Source organism: Mus caroli, chromosome 12, assembly GCF_900094665.2.
Source record: "Mus caroli chromosome 12, CAROLI_EIJ_v1.1, whole genome shotgun sequence".
NCBI lineage: Eukaryota > Metazoa > Chordata > Mammalia > Rodentia > Muridae > Mus > Mus caroli.
Genome location: NC_034581.1, coordinates 30,721,905 through 30,742,271, shown reverse-complemented (window position 1 = coordinate 30,742,271; position 20,367 = coordinate 30,721,905). Strand labels below are relative to the sequence as shown.

Genomic DNA, 20,367 nt, shown 5'->3' with positions numbered 1-20,367 from the left:
AAAGGTAAAATATTTATAATGCTGTTTTCTTTATGGTTTATTCTGGCTATCTGGTTCCTTTGAAAGAAAAGTATCTGCATGGCAGAGAATCTGGCCATGTAGGGTGATGTTACCATTCACGTGTTTTAAGTGGCGTCTTCTTTCCTATTGTTTTAATAGAGCACATAACAACAGCTTATTAAGGCATATTTAGTCTTTCATCAAGGGCCCTTGTCTTTCTCCAGATCTCCCAGCTTCTTCAGTTATATAACACTTTGCTCCTTAGTGACTTGTCTTCAATTTTTACTCAAATTAGCATGCTACAGACTTTTCCATATGTCTCTATGTAGGATAGCCTGCTTTCATCCATAACTCATGTGTTCTTGATCTCTCTGTATCTCTACTCACAGGCTGCTATAATTTCTTTTAATAAAAGCAGTTATCTACCAATTCCAACATATCAGGTTGCCTTTATGTTTTTCTTTCTAATTTGATGGCTTTTAAAATGGGGTGTGCTTGCACACCCCTTAAATCCCAGCACTCTAGAGGCAGAGGCAGGTGGATCTCTGAGTTCAAGGATAGCTGGTCTTCAAATCAAGTCTAGGCCAGCCAGGGCTTTGTTACACAGAAAAACCCTGTCTGAGTAAACAAGCCATCTTCTTATGAGGAACTACTTCATATTTCGAGGTTGCCAGAATTCTTGGGTGAAAACAAACGTCTAATCCCCTTGAAAACATAGCTAAGAGAAGATACTGAGATGCTTGCGTTTGTCAGATATAACATTTGTGTCACTTGATTTTTAATATTTTGGTTTTGTTGTGTGTATATTAAAATATCTCATATACATACAAGTAATAGCCTCAGAATTTATTGAAATGCTAAAGCTGTCCTTAAGATAAATGGCTCCTTAAGAGTAGCACAGAAGCACACTGCCCAATAGGATTTGTAGTGGTCATGGAAACATTCTGTATGTATTATTGCCCAGTTCAGTAGCCCCTAGATACATATAGCAACTTGGCACTGGACACTGGAAATGGAGCTAGCATTATCTAGAATTACACCTTTTTGAGTACTTTAAGTTACTTTAAATAGTCACCTGTGGCTAGTGACTGTCCTTTAACATAGCACAAGTATTGGCCAAGGCAGGCAAAGCTGTGACATAAGCATCACTTAGAAGACCCATTATCCCACTCAGAGCTTACTAAGCATCATAGCAAATTGTTTTCACTAACTGTGGATGCACTGCAGATTATGTCACCCCATAAATAATCTCTGACTTTCTATTATTCAAAGATCAAAAATCAAGCAAAAAATTAGTTTGGCTCGAATAGAGATCTAGTCACTTGATTGCACCTTTCATGTTTGGACGCTCACGTGATGTTATGAAGCCATTGTGTTCAAATGTTACTAGACATAGTGAGGCCTATTCTGAGTTCCTCAAGGCTCCTTGCATAGCAGTACTGTCTAAATACTGACAGGGAGACCCATGAGCCTCGGGCTTTCCTGTTCACACCTTAAGAACACAAAAGCAAACATTATTACTTAGTTTTTCAGAAAAATTATAAGGACTATCTCACTTGAACATCCTGGCTCATTAACAACCTAGAATCAGTCTCCATTACAATAACATTGATTACATCAAGCGTGTCAGGAGGAATAGCTGGCCGTTCTCTCCAGATGTCTGGATAGAGTTTATATAGTTCTCATTTATGTAAAAGTGAAAGGCTGGCCAGCGTTCTTCCCTCCAATGGGTAGTTATGAGCCTGGCAACTCTCCTGTTCAAAAGTTTGTGTGAATTTTCCTACAGACATTGTGCTTTTCCTTAGTGCCTTTCTTCAGATTTCCATTGCCTTCTCACTGTCTAAATACAAAATCCCTAAGTAGCAGGGCTTGCAAAGAGCACTCTGTGGTTCTTTCTCCATCCCCCCTTCCAGCATTGGTGTTGGAGTCTACAGTTCTACATGTTTATTTCCTCTTGCTCCCTAGGTGAGTCCCAGAGACATACTGTTTCTCCTAACAGTGTCATTTTCCCAGTGGCCAGAGCTGTATTTTAATTTTGTGCTCTCAGCAGTGCAGATAACATTATTTTTATGTGATGCATCTGTACTATTTTCAAACTACTTTTTTTTAATGACCAACTACTATATAACATAAATATGTACAAACCTCTAATGGATGCAAAATGCAGATTTTATTTAGTTCTTAAATGTTATGAATATAATTTAGTCCTTTAAGGTCTTCATTTTGCAATTGTGAAACAAATACCATATTCCTCTGTGACACATTCTGTAAATTTCATGATGTAAACTAAGGCTGGGTAATAAAGAATGCATACTGTCAAGAGGAACATCAGGCACCATGAATATGATGGTGTTTTATCTTCAAGCACTGTTTCTCAACATGATGAAATAGCAACAAGCAAGAAAGTGGCAGCTTGTGTTGACATGATATTCAGTCACATCAAAAAAATCAAGTTGGAAGAGAATAATATGTGTTAATGGACAGATAAATTTATGTGATAGGAGTAGATAACTTTTTTCTCTTTGTGCTAGATAGTATTCTAAGCATCCTACCTACATAGCTTAATGACCACATAAAATAATCCTGCACACATGTCTTCTTGTTTCTTGCTTGCTTGCAGTCAGAGGAACACTTGGGGATGCAGGTGCGGTGCAGGCTTGAACACCTAGGGCTACTTTATATTCCAGCCCCTCATTCTTTGTGCTTAAAAAAAAAGAGAGAGAGAGGACAAAAAGACATTGGCTACTTAAAAACATTGTAAAGAGAAATACTACATTGTATCCATTATAATAAAGCAGAAAGTCAAAACCATTTAACATATCCCACTGAATGGTGGCTGAGACAGATATTTCCTATTAGAAGGAAATTATTTAAAGCCACAAATTCATATGTTCTTTATACATCAAAATATTTAACTTTTTCAAATAAACAATTTTAATCATAAAATGTTTTCACTTAAAATTGGATTAACCAAATTTGTTTGCCATAAATAAATATACAAGCTAAGTTTTTGATCTGTGGCATGATATGAGACACTACAAAAGTAAAATAGGGACAAACTGCTTTAGATTGCGAAGATTATATGCCCCAGTACAGGGGAATGCCAGGGCTAGAAAGCAGGAGTGGGTGGGTTGGGGAGCAGAGCGGGGTGAGGGTATAGGGGATTCTTGGAGAGGAAACTAGGAAAGGGGATAGCATTTTAAATGTAAATGAAGAAAATATCTAATAAAAAAGAAATGCCTACCTAAAAAAAAGAAGAAGAAGTTTATATCTACAAAAGTTTATTTTCAAAATCTGACTTGAAGAGTAATTATGTAGCTTTTACTGGTGTTTTTAAAGACTGATACTATGTTTCCATTATATTTACTTATACATTCAGGGAAAATGACTTCTCTTAGGATTTATTACTATAATATTATTTGCTCTTTTGAAGAAATGATGTACCTACTTATTGCAAACACACAAAAAATTATTTCATAAGCAGCCTAGAAGAGAAAAGAGTAGGCATTAGGGATGGCCTGCACAATTAGGCTCGTGTTCAGGGATCCAAATTAGGTAGGAAAACACAATATAGGATCCACTGATGAAAGCCTGAGGTGCAGAATGCAGGAAGAGAAACAAAGTCTCAGAAAGGCAAAGGTGACATGGTAGCATTACAAACTTCCTTTAAAATCATGGAGTCAATTTTAGAATTTAGCAATCCAACTCAGGGCATCCAAGAGATGAATCATATGAGGTCATAGGAAAATACCCAGTTCAGTAAGAGAAGGGAGTGCCTGTAGACAAACTATGACTGTTTGTTAGGTCTCAACCATACCCCTCTTTCTATCCAAAAGATAAAGTACAGGAAGCTGATATGGACAATGAGCTTGTGAGTTTGAAATTTTCCCGTGTTACAGGTTGAGACTTTAAACTGGTTAGAAAGTATTGTTCAACCTTGTTGTAGAAATTATATTGGAATGCATAGTCCAAGGCATTACATATATTTTATATATAGTGAAAGGGGAGATGGAGATGAGCATTTCATTACCAATCAATCTTCTAATACAAGCTACTCAAATAGAGTCGTTTCATAGTTCACCTATTCAAATATTTCCTGAATAAGATGGGAAACCAGGGAAATGAAAGCAAACTTCATTCAGCACTTGGGCTAAACAAGAAGTTTTGGTTATATCAAGAACATAGAGTGGATTAGGAGATAGTCTTGGGTTCCAATTTGCTCAGATTCTAATAGGCTTTACTGAACCATTGCCTTAAGAAATGTGAGCATTGTCCGAGCCTTCTGGTTGACACACTTTAATCCTATTTCCAAACTCTCTCATAAAGGATGTAACATTTGTCTTCTTGCTGTTGGTACCAAACCTGGAGTTGTTTCACTGTTGCCTGCATGAGTGCATTCAGGCTAATGGCTGGTTAGCATTATTCCAGGGAAGGTCCTTTGCTAGTTGATGATGTTATCAATTTTATGCCTAGATCAATATTCAAAAAGGAACTCTTTGAACTTTCAGCAGCTCTAAATCATTCGGTTTTATGAGTTTGTGTGATTATTTGTTTTAGGCATTCTTGGCTTCTCTTTCTTTCTCTCAGGCTTGACTTCACTGACCCTGTCTGTCTGTCTGTCTGTCTGTCTGTCTGTCTTACAAGCTGTACATCTTCCCTCTATGTTTTTGCTGATGCATCTCTCACAGAGGAAGCCTGTAAAGCATGAGGTACCTACAATTCAGCCCTGCTTTTCTGACATTTCTTTAATTTTCCCGATAGTCTTTATTTATGTGAGAATTTTAAAACTGTATACAATGCATTTTGATCATATCTTCTCCCATGATCCTTCTGTAACTCCTTCTAACCCCAGCATACCCACTCCTAGATTCATATAATTTTTCTGTTCTTAAACCAACTGGGTGCAGTTAGTGCTACATATGCATGTGAGTGACAAGCGTGTAGTCACTTGACTTGTGCCAAGTGTTCACTGGCACAAGGGCATTTTATCAGAAGCCACACTAGAACAACGATAAAAACAATCAAGTAAAAAACAAAGACAAATAACTCTCCCTCTTCTCATACCATCAACTGCCAATATCTCCAAGGCTGAGGTAGGGCCTCATACCTCCCACGCTACCCTCATCACATTCGTTCTGGAATGTTGACTAGCTTGATTTTGTGTAAGACTTAAGCAGGTAGCCACTGTTGTAGGTTCATGAATGTCCATAAAATACTGATTAACAAATGTAAAAGTGACTTTTATTTACCAGATGTAATTGTCATCTCAGAGGCTTACTAATAGATAAGATCACTATTTCTAACTCTTTCTGAACTCATGCTGGCTGGTTCAACTCAGATGTTCTCTCCCAAACCCCTCTCCAAGCTAATGACTAAAACTGGCTTCTGTCCACTTCTGACTGAAATATTCTGTGTGGCCTCAAACTAACTCTGATAGTCTGCTCTGATTTTCTGGCTCCTTCTCTTTCTCTGACTGGTTCTATCTTCACCTGCAACCTGACTCTGTAAAACTGTCCCAGTTAAACTGACTTCCCTCACCCTGTCTCTCTCTCTCTCTCTCTCTCTCTCTCTCTCTCTCTCTCTCTCTCTCTGTGTGTGTGTGTGTGTGTGTGTGTGTGTGTGTGTGTGTGGTGTGTTTATTGCCCTCTTAAGTCAGCTCTTTCCTGTTCTCTTGAGAATTGAGTGTATCTTATCTCTGACTCACTCTATCAAATCTTTTTCTTATTTGTTACTTTGCCTGCCACTCAATTAGACTTTACTTTCAAGTATAGCTGCTTCATTATACAAACCAGCTTTACCTTCATTGTTAGGGATTAAATGTGTATACTAAGCTCATTCCTGTGTTCCAGCTAGAGGGATTAAAGATGTGTAGAATGACTGTATTCCAGCGAGATCACACAGACTTAAAAGGTCATTAGATCTCTTGTCAGGGCCACCATATTGCTGTATTAAAATTCCCCTACAGATAGCAATAGGTACCAATCTCTGGCTCTTACAAGCCCTCTACCAGATGTTATGGGATATTCTCTGAACATTCCTCATTCTGCTTCTAATTCTGTTCTTTTCCTACCAGTTTGTGTTTCTGATGGTAGTTAGCCTAACTTTTAAACTTAAATTTGAAGACTTATCAAGACAAAGACAGTCTCAACTTCTTTCCCTCTAAAACATAATCAGAGATCTGAATCCACAACTGTAGATACCAATAACAATTTTAGACAAGCTGGTTTTCTGCTTTGTGATGGAACTCAGGTTCCATAATGTTTTCCAGTATTCATCACTAAGATATTCACTGTTTTAGATTTTATGCCTTTTGTGGACCCCTGGTAGATCCTTCTGAGATATTTATCCTTAACAGTTTTGAAGTAGGCTATCCCATCTTGACTCCTAACCCTTACTCCTCCAGATTTTATTCTTTTATTGCTTCTGCTTGAACCATACAAGCTTGACCACTGGACACATCTTTGCCTCCATCTCCTGCCTCTCCATCTCCTGCCTCTACTCTTGTCCAGGTTGATCATTTTTCTTTCACCTCTTTCTTTCTTTCTTTCTTTCTTTCTTTCTTTCTTTCTTTCTTTCTTTCTTTCTTTCTTTCTCTTTCTTTCTTTCTTTCTCTCTCTCTCTCTCTCTCTCTCTCTCTCTCTCTCTCTTTCTTTCTTTAAGGACTGATCACCTTCCTCCATCTTTCTTTTTCCTTCCATAACCCCAAGATAAACTTTGCACAGAATAAATGCTCAATAGCCATTTGAAGAGAAGATTGTATTTTTCGTCTTCTTGTCGGATGATTGATGCTTAGTACTCATGAAGAAATCACGCATCTAATTAAGCCGACAGACTAGGAATCTCAGCCATATTACATTTTTTTGCTACCTCTAAGTAAATCATTGCATTTAAACCACCTGAAACAGACTGTTATAAATAAACCAACCAACCAACAAACGAACAAACATAGTTGTTCTTTTAGGCTCTATAATATAAAAATTTGGCAAAAATCTGTTCAAATCACAGCCCTAATTAAAAGTTTTAACTGCCAAATAATATGTTCTGGTTAAAGCCATGTTAGTACCATGGCACATTTATCTGATGATGATACAGCCGCTCCTCTTTGCCTTTGAGTTTCTCATGGGAAACCCCTATGAAAAAGTAGTGTCCTTCCCCCAACCCCCACTGACTTTCAAACCACCTATTGACTTAAAAAGGCAAAACATGCTAAAATTCTACATAATTCTCTTCTAAAGCAAAGGAACTATCATTTCAATGATTTCTTCGGTGTTATATTGAGTTATAATGAGCATGATTATGCTAACAGATTTCCATAAACTGAAGTGGTAAGAGAAGAAACACATCTATTATCTAACAATTCTACATGTTAGAGTATGGAATTATTCTTACTGGGCTAACATTACATGTCAGCAAGGTTGTGCATCTTTGTAGAATCTCCTGTTAGTAATTTTTTCCTGTATTTTCCAGCTATTGAATGTTGGCACCAGTCTCTACCTTCAAAGCCAAACTGACTAATCTTGCTGTTTCTCAAGCTATGAAATCTGACATGCATTGGTTTTCTTTTATACCTGTAGAGAAAAACTGTGTGACAATTGTGGGTCCACTCCAAGTCAGGGGAAGCTTTTAGCAACCTTAAATCCATCTTAGCCTTTAATTGACCCTTTACTATGTAGTATAATATTCAGGCAGGTATTCACACCCTCAGTGTTGACAGATTCATCTAACTACCATCCTACTGAATGTGTAGACTCTCCTTGTTATTGTTATCCTTTATATAACAGAGTATAATGAATATCACTACATCATTCAAATTTTATAGGCCATTATGAATAGTATAATTTGTAGGCAAATCCTCTATTGTTTTATATGAGCAATATGAACATCTACCTAAGTCAGATTTTTAAGTGAAAAGCAAAGTAAATACAAGTTATGGGGTATACAAGTGCCTGGGACAGAACAAGAAATATTTTATTATTAAACACAAGCATATAGATTATTTGATTCTCATTTTCAGAATTTTGACATGAAAAATACAAAAGAAATGTGTTATTAATGTTAATTGATCTAGTCTTCAACATCCAAAACACATATGCTTTGCATAATCACAAAAAGCAATAAATATTATATCATGAGTACTTCAAAAGATTCAACATAAATCATGTTAGTGAGTAAGGTTTACCAATTTTGAAAAGGAATAATTCTCTGTTAAAAAGCAGACATTGTTAGCATATTTGCAATGAGAGAACAGAAAGACATGTGCTGTAGGATTTCTTAAAGTGGAATTCTGTAGGAAATGACACTCACATATTAACACAAATGTGACTATTTATTCAGACACAAACTTCCCTCAAATGATTTTTTAAAGAATTTTATATAAAATTTCATATTTTAAATGGCTATAATTAGAAATAATATCATACTGTAGAAATTCTGACTTGTAACATTAAAGATGCTTATTATACCAGCCAAGAAAGTTGCAAGTTGTAATGCTCTTATTGCATATACTGAATAACACTTTGAAGGATTCATAATGTTTGTCTAATTATATACCTTTTAATTAACTAATTTGCATTCATTTTTTTCAGTCACATTTTTCTGTGTAGCCTTAGGCTGTTCTGAAGCTCTTTGTCCTCCTTCCTGTGTCTCCCAAGCACCAGGATTATAAGATTGGACCACCATGCCCAAGGATCTAATTTTTTTTTAATTAAATAGGTTAGAATAACCTGTGCCTCGCCAGTGTCTTTCATAATCGTGTTATACCTTGATGAATTGTTTGCAATGCAAGAATAAGTGAGAAGGATGACTTAAGTGGGAGCCACCCCAGAAAGCATAATCTCCATACAGGACACAGATTGGACAGGTGATAGACTGGCCCCTTTAAAGTCACAGAGTGCTAGAGCCATCACTTCAGAAGACAGTGTATAGGTAAAGAACAGCAGGAAAAAAACTCAGAGAGGAAAACGTTAAGTATCTGAGCTGACAGATGTCCAGTGTAACAGGGAAGAAGGAATCATGCCACAGAAGGTCAGAAGTTGGTACTATAGACTTGACTTTCTCCTGTGATCATAGAGCCAAACATTCATGACAGGTGTACTAGCTCCTTGAGTTTCCCAAACAAAGACTCATTAGTATAACAAAATATTTAGTGATCTAGTGCTTATTCTTGATTAATAATCATCCTAATTGGTGTTTTGAAATTGCTTTAGAAATTATTTGCTGTTATTTATTTCATTAATTTATTTATTTATTCACTTTACATCTCAATATCAACCCCCCACCTCCTCCCAGTACCCCACACACAGATCCTGCCTGCATCCCCTCAGACCATTCTTCTCTGAGAATGGGAAGTCCCCCCCCTCCCACAGTACATCAAGTCACTGCCAATGCTCACTCTTTGATTGGTGGTTCAGTCTCTGGGAGCTCAAGGGTCCATGTTAGTTGACTGTGTTGGTCTTCCTGTAGAGTCCCTGTCCTCTTTGGGTTCTTCACTCCTTACCCAAACTCTTCTTCAAGATTCCCCAAGCTCCAACTAATGTTTACTCGTGGGTCTCTGCATCTGTTTCCATTAACTGCTGGGTGGAGTCTCTCAGAGGACACTTGTTAGGCTTCTATCTGCAAGCATAACAGAGTGTCATTAATAGTTTCAGAGACTGGTTCTTGCTCATGTGATGGGTCTCAATTTGGGCCAGTCATAGGTTGGCCATTCCCTCCTTCTCTGCTCTGTTTTAGTCCCTGCAGAGAGAATTTTGAATGTTCTCACCCCAGAGATACCATATGTATGAGATAATGGATAACTGGATCTTTCTGGATTGATCAATACACAACATATAAAGATTCAAAATCATCATACTCTACCCTGTAAATACACAGTTATATCCTGTCATAAGACCCTAGAAAAGTAAATTAATAGATTTAAAACTTTTAAGAAATAATTTCCAAGGATAAATTAATTACCAAGGCTCCCTGTGAGCGCTCCTCAATCTTTGATCACTTTTCCTTTTTTGCTCAACATTTCACATTCTCTTTGATCATGTCCCACAGTTCTTATTGTCTGTTTTGCTCATCCCTTGGCAGGCGGTATAGTTGCCAATAGCTTCTACTTACTAATTGCCCTTGGTTTCTTACACTACTGACCTTTGGGCCTAGATAATTCCTTGTCATTGAGGGAACCCTCAGCTTCTGGGATGACTAGAAGTACCTATGGCTTCTACATGTTAAATCTGGTAGCATCTTCCCAAACGGATGACCAGCGATGTCTCAAATATTGCCCAATATCTCAGGAGGATAGCTTTTCTGATTTAGATGCAACCAGTGGTTTATCTGGTATAAGACATTATTCCATTCAATTCTCTATTTACTGTAACTTATAGAGCACTCTACTCATTAGAGGCAAGTTATTGATGCCAAGAAATTGATGGATGGATTAAAAAAAAAGAAAGAATATAGAACATATTTCGTTGCTGACTGCCAATGCTGTTTGCATGGAACTGAACAGGGTTAAAGGAATGTGGAGGCATCCAGAAATGGCAGGAGCAAGAAGCCATTCACTCACTGAAGGTGAAGGACGAATTTATTCTTCAGTTCTAAAGTTAGGGAGAAAGAGAAGGCAGGATGAACAAAGACGAGCGAGCTACCAATAAGCATCCTCTGTCTCCCATCCGCTGCCTCATGAAGTGATAAGTCAGTGGGTTTGTTTCTTCTGGGCAGCTAATTTTTAATGTTTAATCCATTAGGCTTCATTGAAAGTTTTGAAAAGATCTCAGTTGGAGAACAATCTCAGTTATTTTTGTTTTCTGAGTAGGTCATAGGCAAAGCATAGACAGTGCCATCATAGTAAAGACTGGGGGTCTCACAGTCCTTCGCTTCTATAATGTCAATACTTTCAGGCACAATATCAAATACATGACCCAAAAATAAAGGGCTTACATTATTTTTATATATGGGCAATGCAGTAGTTCTCAGTTAAAATTGACAACTGCAGGGAAGAGAACAGGAGAGCAAACAAGCACAGGCATTTGATGTCTTACAGTGCAGTGAGCTCTGAGCTCTGCTGCTCCTTGTCTTTAAAAGGCAAGATTTCATGATCAGAAACTCCAGGAACATTGTGTCTAGGGTGGACAATCACTGGAACTTTACAAAAATTATCTCTCAATTTGTATGAGGTTTCTCTGTAAGAAAAAGTGGAATATCTGGCATGTTCAGGGCAGCTCTGGGTGCTTGGATATAACCCTGGCTTCCTCCCATCACCTCCATAGCTTGGACAAGTTATTAACCCTCTGTAGTTTGACTTTGTCATCAATACTATAACATTACAGATAGAGTCAATACCATATCCATATTTTATACGTCAGCAAGTTTGTATTTACAAAATACTTAGGAGAGTGTTGCAAGACAGAAAACATAAAATGTTTGTTTTCATCAGAAACAGCCCTATGATCACACCACCATCAACAACAACACATGCAATATATTTCTGCTACACGAAGATTATTTTCAGTGCTTTCATTCTTTAAACAATTATTTAAAAATATAATCAATCGTTACCATGTAGATTCACTCTTTGCAATAATATAGCCAAAGAAATAGTACCATATACATGGGTGAGGGGAGTTTGTATTTTCAAGCATACACCCTAACTGCAAATATCCAATTCCAGTTTGGTCAGCTTTCCTTTTTCCTAGCTGGATTCTGAAGACGTGGGAGGAGTTACTCACAGGGACACCCATTCTTGTTGTGTTATCCTCTTCAATGTGTTTTCCCAGGGTTTTAGGTTAGAAGCTACTGACAAAGAAATATTTCAGGAGTCAGAATTAGACATAAATTATGCTCTGTGGAGGTGTCTTCTTGTTACCAGGAGTCAGGTCAGAGTCTCCAACCTCACATTAAGTTACTGTTTTAGTGGTTATTGAATTTCAGTCCTGAGAGAATTAGGAGGCCAGCCAATGAAGCATAATAAATCTTATTCAGACCTACCCGTAATTAGTGATTAAACCTCCCATTAACAATCCCAGTTGTGCTAGAAAAAGTTAAGTAGAAAAGTTATTCTTGATTCTATTTCACATTCATGTTAAGAGAAGGACAACAATTTATTTGTAAAATAACTACTATATATATCTGTTTGATTAATTTAGAGTTAACACCTTATTTATATGCTTGGGTTTTTAATTTAAGAATGGTGGACTGGGAGAAGATTGGCATTGCTTTTTTTTTTTTTTTTTAAATAGACACGGGAGTATTTGGCCCTTTATTTTTTAATTTTTATCTATTTTCTTTGTCTCAATCCCCAGCCTCAGAGCCCAACTTGAAGGTGCGGTCCAGGTTAAAACAGAAAGTGGCAGAGAGGAGAAGCAGTCCCTTACTCAGGCGGAAGGATGGAAATCTTGTCACTTCATTCAAGAAGCGAGTGTTTGAGGTGGCAGGTAATTGAGGATTGGGCCATCACACACTAACACTTGCTGGTCATAGGATTTTTTTTTTTAAGTTTAGAATCAAAATACTCCTGCATTTTGAGAAGTGTTTCCTGAAAGGCAGTTTATTTGAAAACACACAAATAGTTACTATAGTAAACTTTGCTCTGTATTCACCAGCTGTATGATGCAGGAAATGAAATGGGAAAAACAGCCATGTGTCTGTTGGTCACAGCACAGTGAAGCAACACTGAAGCTTGCCCTGTTCTTTTTAGAAGCAAGCAGTCTGTTTGGGAAATGCCAACTAATAGACTATGGTTTTTAATGAAATCTGATCAGAAATGAGCAGAGGGGGTATCCAGAAGGGCACACCCCTTTCCCCTTCCCTAGCCATGAACATAGGAAATACACCTGGGAAAAGTAAACTGTGTGGAACAGCAAAACCTCGACTTTTCAACAAAGTTACAGAACTCATAAATGACTTTATGTGTTTACTAGTGACCTGGGACTCATGACAGGCGGGGGAAATGCTGCTTTTTATGAAGGGGAAAAGGCTGTCGTTTTCACTAGTCTCAAATGGAAGGGTTCATATTTTTTTAGCTGCCTGGTTAGTGGTGGGGTGAACATGTTAGGAAATTCACCCTGATGTCTTACAAACCCCTTCATCACATTTGTACCTGTTCTGAAATTAGAGAAGTACCTAAGAATACAAGAACCCAAAAGGCTAGCCACAAAAATTTTGGCTACTGCTTACTTAAAGGTATAGGAACCGTTAAGGGCTACACAGAAGTAAATACTGACTACTGTTTCCTGGGTACTTAGTGCAATGGCTCAGACCCAGATGTTTCAACCAGGCACAGAGGAAAGAGGCCTCTGTCTGAAGCTGTGCTCTGTTTTGGAAGGAACTGTGACTGTTCTAGGGGTAGGCAGTGGGTGTTGGTTCTCCCAGATCAGATGTCACTCCTCGTGTGTTTTTTAAAATCATGGGTGTCCTGTCTCTCTTTTAGCCAGAAAAAGATTAGAGAGGAGAATCAATAGAACAGTCTGCAAGAGGTGAGATAACTTGGATACATATGGTAGTGCAGCTTAAAAATTAACAGATTATTTCCCTGTGTAAACAAAAACCTCAGTCTCCTCTCTAACCACAATGGATTGGTATTATTATGTGACCCAAAGTATTAGTGATTACATTTTGAAAACTCTTTGAGAGATGCAAAATTTTGAAGAAACAAACAGTATTTATTTATTTTATTTATTCTTTTCTTCTTTATTTTTTTTTTACACTCCAGATTTTATTCCCCTCCTGGTCCACCCACTGACTGTTCCCACATCCCATAACTCCTCCCCACCCCCTGTCTCCACTAGGATATTCCCATCCCTCAGCCCCACCTCAACAGATGGCTCAGCCAATTAAAGACTAGGCTTACAACCAAACATATGACAATATTTACTTTTAATATCTGTATTATCACAAGTTTATAGTAACCCAGTCCTGTGTTTGGAATTAGGGATTATTCTCTTAATTTTATGGGACTGCAATCTATGCCTTTTTGTCTCAGGAAGTACATGAGGTGTGGCTTCTGTGCTTACTGCTCATGCGCATGCCCAGGCGGTAGCCTGCCACCACAGATGCTTTAATAAGGGTTTTGTGTATTACTTTTTTATTTTAGACTAGGCTTTTCCACTGAGTCTAACTGTGTTTGGGGGATCTGAACTTCAGCACATGGGTGTCTTCACCTGACCCCTTCCTGTGGATTTTCATCTACTTCAGAGAACTCTGTGTCTTGAGGGTGAAGGGTTTTAGTAACCAGTTGGAGGTGACCATAGCGCCAAGGTGGTTAAGGTGTCATTTCTGCTAGTCTCTGCTCTGCCTTTTCCTCTTTCCCCTTTACAGGGGGAAGTGTCCTCTCTCCCACCTTTCCTCCTCTTCATAGTTTACGTGTAAAAACCAATTACCACTGCACACATTTTCAAGCTCAGGCATTTTCTTCTCTTCTTCCTCCAAACGTTTTCTTCTCTTACAATGTTCTGCTGTGGTTTTCCCTCTCTATCCTCTGCTGCTCTTGCTTGGCTTATTATTCTTCAAGTCCGTTTCCACGGTCACTCCTTGTCCTGGGTTCTCACAGGTTTATCTATGAAAGCGTTCGCTGTGAACACTCAGGCCTGTGGGGTTGGGCCCTGGTTCAGCCGTTGCTAGGCTAGAATCACACGGGTTTCTACGCAACAAAACAGTTCTTGTTGAACATCACATAAAGTAAGATAATCTAAAATGGCAAAGACAGAAGAATGTTTAAGAATATAGTGTTTTTAAAAATATGGAAATGAAATATTAGTGAGAAATTCCCACGATCCTCGCAGCTGTAAGGTTCAGGAGCATTCAGTACCTGCAAGAGACAGGGAACCGGGGTAACTATAGAAATGTAAATAAATAAAGTATCCGCTCAAAAGCAACAACAACAAAAGAATGATAACTTTATCCACAATAAATATTAAAATGTCTTTAATAAAAGAATTTTTAAAGTGTATTTAAAAAAGAAAAATAAGCTGTGTGCCTGCAGCAGGGCATGATGCTTATAATGAAATTCATGCACTAGGGAAGCAGAGAGAAGAGGGTCAGGAGGGCCAGCCTGGGCTGGATGGGGTGACCCTGTTTCAGTATATGTATGCATGTTTGTTTGTATGTATGCATGAATATATGTATGTATATGTATATTTTGTCTACATATATATACATATATGAATGCCTGTATGTGTGCAAAGTACACACACACACACACATACACACACACACACACACACACACACACACACATACACACACACACATGAAAGAAGAAGCACTATGAAAGACAATGTTGAAAATGGCCAAATTAATCAAAATGTGATCAAATTATATGGAGAGAAAGGCAGTGAACATAAGGAGTATAACTTTTATAATACCAAAATTTTGTTCAAATGCCTTACGAGGCAGATATTAGGACCAGAATTCAATCACCAACTCCACCAACTCACCTGTCTTCTACTCTCACTGTATGTCAGAGTAACAATATTTAGAATAGAAAGGAAGAAGTCAAAAATTGTTTTGATGGAGGTCATTGAAATATTGTGTGAAAATATTGTGAGCTCCTGTTCCTTGGGGCGGGAAGGTGGTGGTTATGGGGGCAGGGCAGGCGGTGTGAAGCCCAGCTGAGTTTCCAGGTAGGATTAGAGAAGGGGGATGGGGGGAAGGGGGGAAGGGGGTGGAGACAAGGAGTGTGAAGCAGCAGGGTGATAGGGAAGTGTGAATCAGCTTGACAGGGAAGCATGCCTTTGTACAGAGTAGGTGACTTAGAGCAGAAAGGGAAAGAGCCAGGATAATCAGAGAAACTTTCTACAGGATCCTCTGGGAAGAATTTAAAAGAAATCTCCAAAGATTACTTTAGTAACTCTGAACAGTGAGAGTTTATGGCACAGTTTAGGAACAGATCACAAAAATAATGTTAAATGGGAATGGAGTCAGACATCTGTGAGGTATGAGGGAGGAAGGAAAGGTGTTGGAAGGAAAAGTTGCAGTTGGCACTGGGTAAACCATGGCAATGGGAACGAATTGGCTTTGAGAGGAGTGTGCTGCATAAGGATTACTACAGTCAGATGAGGGGGCAACCCTGGATGAGAGGGCAATTCCAGATGAGGGGGACAACCCCAAACTAGAAACACATGAATATTTTGAGAAATTGATGGAAGAAATTGTGGAAGCAGTAAAAGGGGTAGGATTGTGTGTGAGAATCCGTGTGCTGTCCCTGAAGGAGAGAGGCATGGAGTGCTGAGGCTTTGAAAAGCTTAAGAAGAATGCAGATCACGTAGTCATGGCATCAAAAGGAAAAGCAAGAAAACAGGCAGGTGAAGAGCATGGGGCAGTGCCACTGAGCAGACCAGGGTTAACACGGTGTCGATGGCATACTCCAAGTGACTGCAGAGTATGGGAAGGACCTAGCGATGGATAATTTCCAAGGGTTCAATACGATGACTTCTGCAGATACATTTCTAGGAACTGGAATTTTCAATTTTTAACTAGCTATTTTATTAAATAGATTACTTTATATGTTGAGGTCTGCATGAATTTTGTATCTAAAGATTAGCAAATAAATAGTCTCTACTGATGTCAAACATTGCCTCAAGGAATTTGTTTTTAATTGGTATTTAAATATTTACACTACTAAATTTGACAACTTTTCATCTTCTAGAAATTCAGTGGGGTAAAATTAAAGTCACCCGACATGTTACAGGGACATTGATGCAATAGTAGAAATTTTTTGGTGTCTATTTCTTTTTTTCCTCAAACAATTTGACTGGTATGTAATATATAATAAGATATACTCTTAGTATATGAAATAAAAAGCAATGTATGGTTCAGTATTGAGACAGGTTTCCCCGAGTCTCTCTTGCAATAACAGCTTGCTTTTATGCCTATGCAAATCTATTATCTCTATCACTGTATGCTTTTATAAGATCGTGAGAACAAGTAAGATTATGCCTTTTTTCTCTTTTCCTTATCACAGGGCTCCTGTGACTTTTAGCCCTGAATCTTTAATACACACTTTTAAAACCGAATGGTACATTTAGCAGTTGAAAACGAAGGAGGAAAAGAAACTGAAAACTTTAGAAACATTCCAGACCTTTCCTCCATTTTTCTGTATATGGCTTGTCATTCTCACAGCAGTAAAATCAGTCACACCAGGTGCCAAGTAGTGTGGCCAGTGGAGTTCACCTTTGTGTGTTGCTCATGAAGCATGTGGATGTCACCATGTTTTTCAGAATCCTCGGTCAGTAGCAGCTCTCCAGGGTCAGGTCCCAGTTCACCAAACAATGGGCCTGCTGGGAATGTGGCCGAAAATGAGGCTTCAGTTCTGCCTCCCACGCCTCACCCCGAGGTAAGACCCCGCTTCATCTATGTCTGGTAACAGCTTCTGTGTCACAAAGTGATATATCTAAGTCCAGGCTTCCAAATTTTCACACATTATAAATCTATAAAAAGAGCCCACGTATTTCCTAACCATTATGAACGAATATTAGCTGTGTTTTGTACTGTTTCATGCCAGTGATATAGTTTTATATGTGGGTTTGAATAAACTTGATTATATTTACAGGTGCTTTGATGACCATCCATGCTGGAAGAATACTGAAATGCAAACCAGAATTAATACGTATTTAGCTATGCTAACTCTGTGCTGCTCAGTAATACAGATTTGTAATCCTGCCTGAGTACCAGTTTTTGTGGTAGGAGTAGACCCATAAATAAGCAAACCAAGCCCATGTTATGCCTCTCACAATAACTACTAATGGCATAGATTTTATTCATTTGACCTAAAGTGTAAGGGAAAACAACTGATGTCTGATCAAGGGAACTAGAATTTCGCTGAGTAAGCATTATTTCGTATTTACTTTGTGATGGTCATTCTACCCGCAGATATACATATAAAGATAAATAAAAATGTGACCGCCATTAGGGAAACTGACTTAATGTAGAAGATTGCTTTAAAATATCGACATTTGTTGTAATCAATGACACTATACTAAGAAGAAAGTGAGTGTCAGCCGGAGTCATGCGGTTTCTGTGTGGACAGCAGGAAGGTAGCCACATTAATGGAACTCTTTAGAACTGACTGGCCATAGACCCAAGGCCTAAAGTTGTTCTGTCTATACACCATGCCGCCTCCTCCCTACGCACCCTCTGCAGGGAGATGTGCTGCGATGACTTCTCATACATATATGACTGTTACTTGTTTCTCCCTTTGTATTCTAGAGTCTTTGTACTTTCAGACCAAGCGGCATTGGTCTAATCTGTCATTCATTGGGCTATAGCAGTAGCTTTCTTGCCATGGCATTAGCCACACTGTGCCACAACACTTCTACCCACAAGGGAGTCACTTTTATTGTCTCCCAACATAATCTTCTGATTTTAAACAGTCATCTTTACTGACAGAAATGTCCCCCACTGATCTGTCAGTTAATACATTTCACATGCACATACAAACACACATGTACACATATAAACTCCTAGATGTTATAAAATCATTAGGTGTAATATAAGCAGTGGGAATGGATGCTTTAAAGCCCTCACATTCTTGACTTTGACCTCTGGTTTCTCATGAACTCAAAAAACCTCAACAACATACAAACAAACAAAAAACCAAACCAAAACCAAACAAAATAAGAAAAGCCAAAGACCAGTGCTGAGCAAGGAGAATACTCCACCCCCCCCACGCCCACCCCCCCCCCCCCCCACTGCCAGCCTCTCCTCACACAATGCTGGGATTCCAAGGACTAAGTACTTTGGTGAGTAGCTCACCTCACTCCTACAGTGGCAGATTTTCTGCCTGAAAAGTTGAAACTCTGAGTCTGTGAGTATTACAGCAGAGATCTCACAGCCTTGCAGAACTTTTTGATTTAAAGCATCCCCATATGTGCAGTCCCCAGGTGCCTGCACAGAACAGGTATGAGTCTTGCCTAGAGTAGGACATCATCATCTTCCAGTGTCTAAATCTCTACTCTATATGCAAGGAAACATTAGTAGCAAAGGTAAGGGTCTTGCTTATGAGCATCTTTGAGCTACTTCAAGGCTAACATTCAGGCCTCTATACTAATCTCTAAAACCCTCATTAGTTTTCGGTTTCATACTATTTTGTCCCTTGTTAACTCGTTTTTATTGTACCCTCCAAAATACAAGAATATTCTATGAATGCCTATGATCACACATGTAAGGAGGACTTTCAGGGGTTGAGATTGCATCCTCATATTGAGTGATTTTCTATATTCTGTAGCCCTTTAATTAATTTCCAAGAAAAAAATCAATTTGATCACAAATAGTAAGTTATTAACATGATTTCACTAACCACAAAAACACTGATTGATAGGTTCTGATCAGTCCTAGGGCTGTTTGTACCTTAGAAAACTGACAGCACATGACACTACACTCAACAGCACAGTTAACTCTAAGATGTACTGTTGGTCACTCGGCTTTGGCTTTGGGTCCTTAGCTGCCTGCTCACATTTTCTTAGATTCACAAAGAGTTCAAATATCTGTCTGAGCATCTTTATTAAAGGAGTGAAGACAACATGTGGGATTTGATTACAGTTCAGGCGGGAGGACAAAGAGTGTGGTTCGAGAGTTGCTAAGTTTCTAAATGTATCCATTTACTGCTCAGCTAATAATAATAATAATAATAATAATAATAATAATAATAATAATAAGCCAGGAAGAAGTGTTGGTGAAAACAAAATGGCAAAATGGAAGGTTATTACTCTTCTGGCTCTTTGTGACCTACTAAATTTTTGAGATTGTCTAATTTTAAACATGTATGTGTATATATGTGTGTATAGCTGTATACATGCACGGCTACTGGAGAGTAAAAATCAAGACATTTTACTTATTTTATTTCAGAACCTTTTATTCGCACAAACTAGGCTTGGCTCTCCTCACTTTTCAGCTAGCTGTTGAGCATTCTTTGTCACTGCAAATCTTTCCTTCCACCCCCACCAGTCAAAAAAGAAAAACAAAACAAAACAGAAGGAAATGTGATTTACTGGAGTTTAAAGGGTAGGGGGATTTCTCCAGGTCAGTGGCAGGACATCCACTTCCAATGCATACAAGGCCAGTTCAAAAGCAAGCAGTGAATTTCCTCATAATGAATTAATTGTGTGCCTGAACTGTGGTCCAAAAGGCCAGGTGGGCAGACCTTTCTGCACCGATGGGTAGCCTTTCTATGGCCCAGAACCAAAAATACAGCCCTGATGGCTAACACGTGTTTTCTGCTGTATTACACTCACAGAGCTCTGTCCTGTGATTTAGTCTGCATAGGTAGGAGGCAGTAGAAGTGAGACAGACTGTCAGCAAATTAGCATCCTAGCTGTGACACATTACCACCTAGAGAAAGTGGACAGAGCCAAGTGTGCAACCACTAAGAATTTGCTGTGTGATTTT

The 20,367-nt window shown here is 38.5% G+C and overlaps 1 protein-coding gene across 19 annotated transcripts in view; it reads left to right on the top strand.

Moving 5' to 3' along the window:
* The window catches only part of Hdac9 (histone deacetylase 9), an 832,694-nt gene that overhangs the window by 480,321 nt on the left and 332,006 nt on the right, over nt 1-20,367 (top strand). For 11 of the 19 annotated variants that reach the window (XM_029484903.1, XM_029484900.1, XM_029484902.1 and 8 more), the window contains 2 exons: nt 12,288-12,419; nt 17,202-17,317. In XM_029484903.1, coding sequence (XP_029340763.1) covers nt 12,288-12,419; nt 17,202-17,317 — 248 coding nt within the window. The remainder of the gene's footprint in view (nt 1-12,287; nt 12,420-17,201; nt 17,318-20,367) is intronic. The other 8 variants (XM_029484907.1, XM_029484906.1, XM_029484905.1 and 5 more) reach the window with 1 other exon arrangement.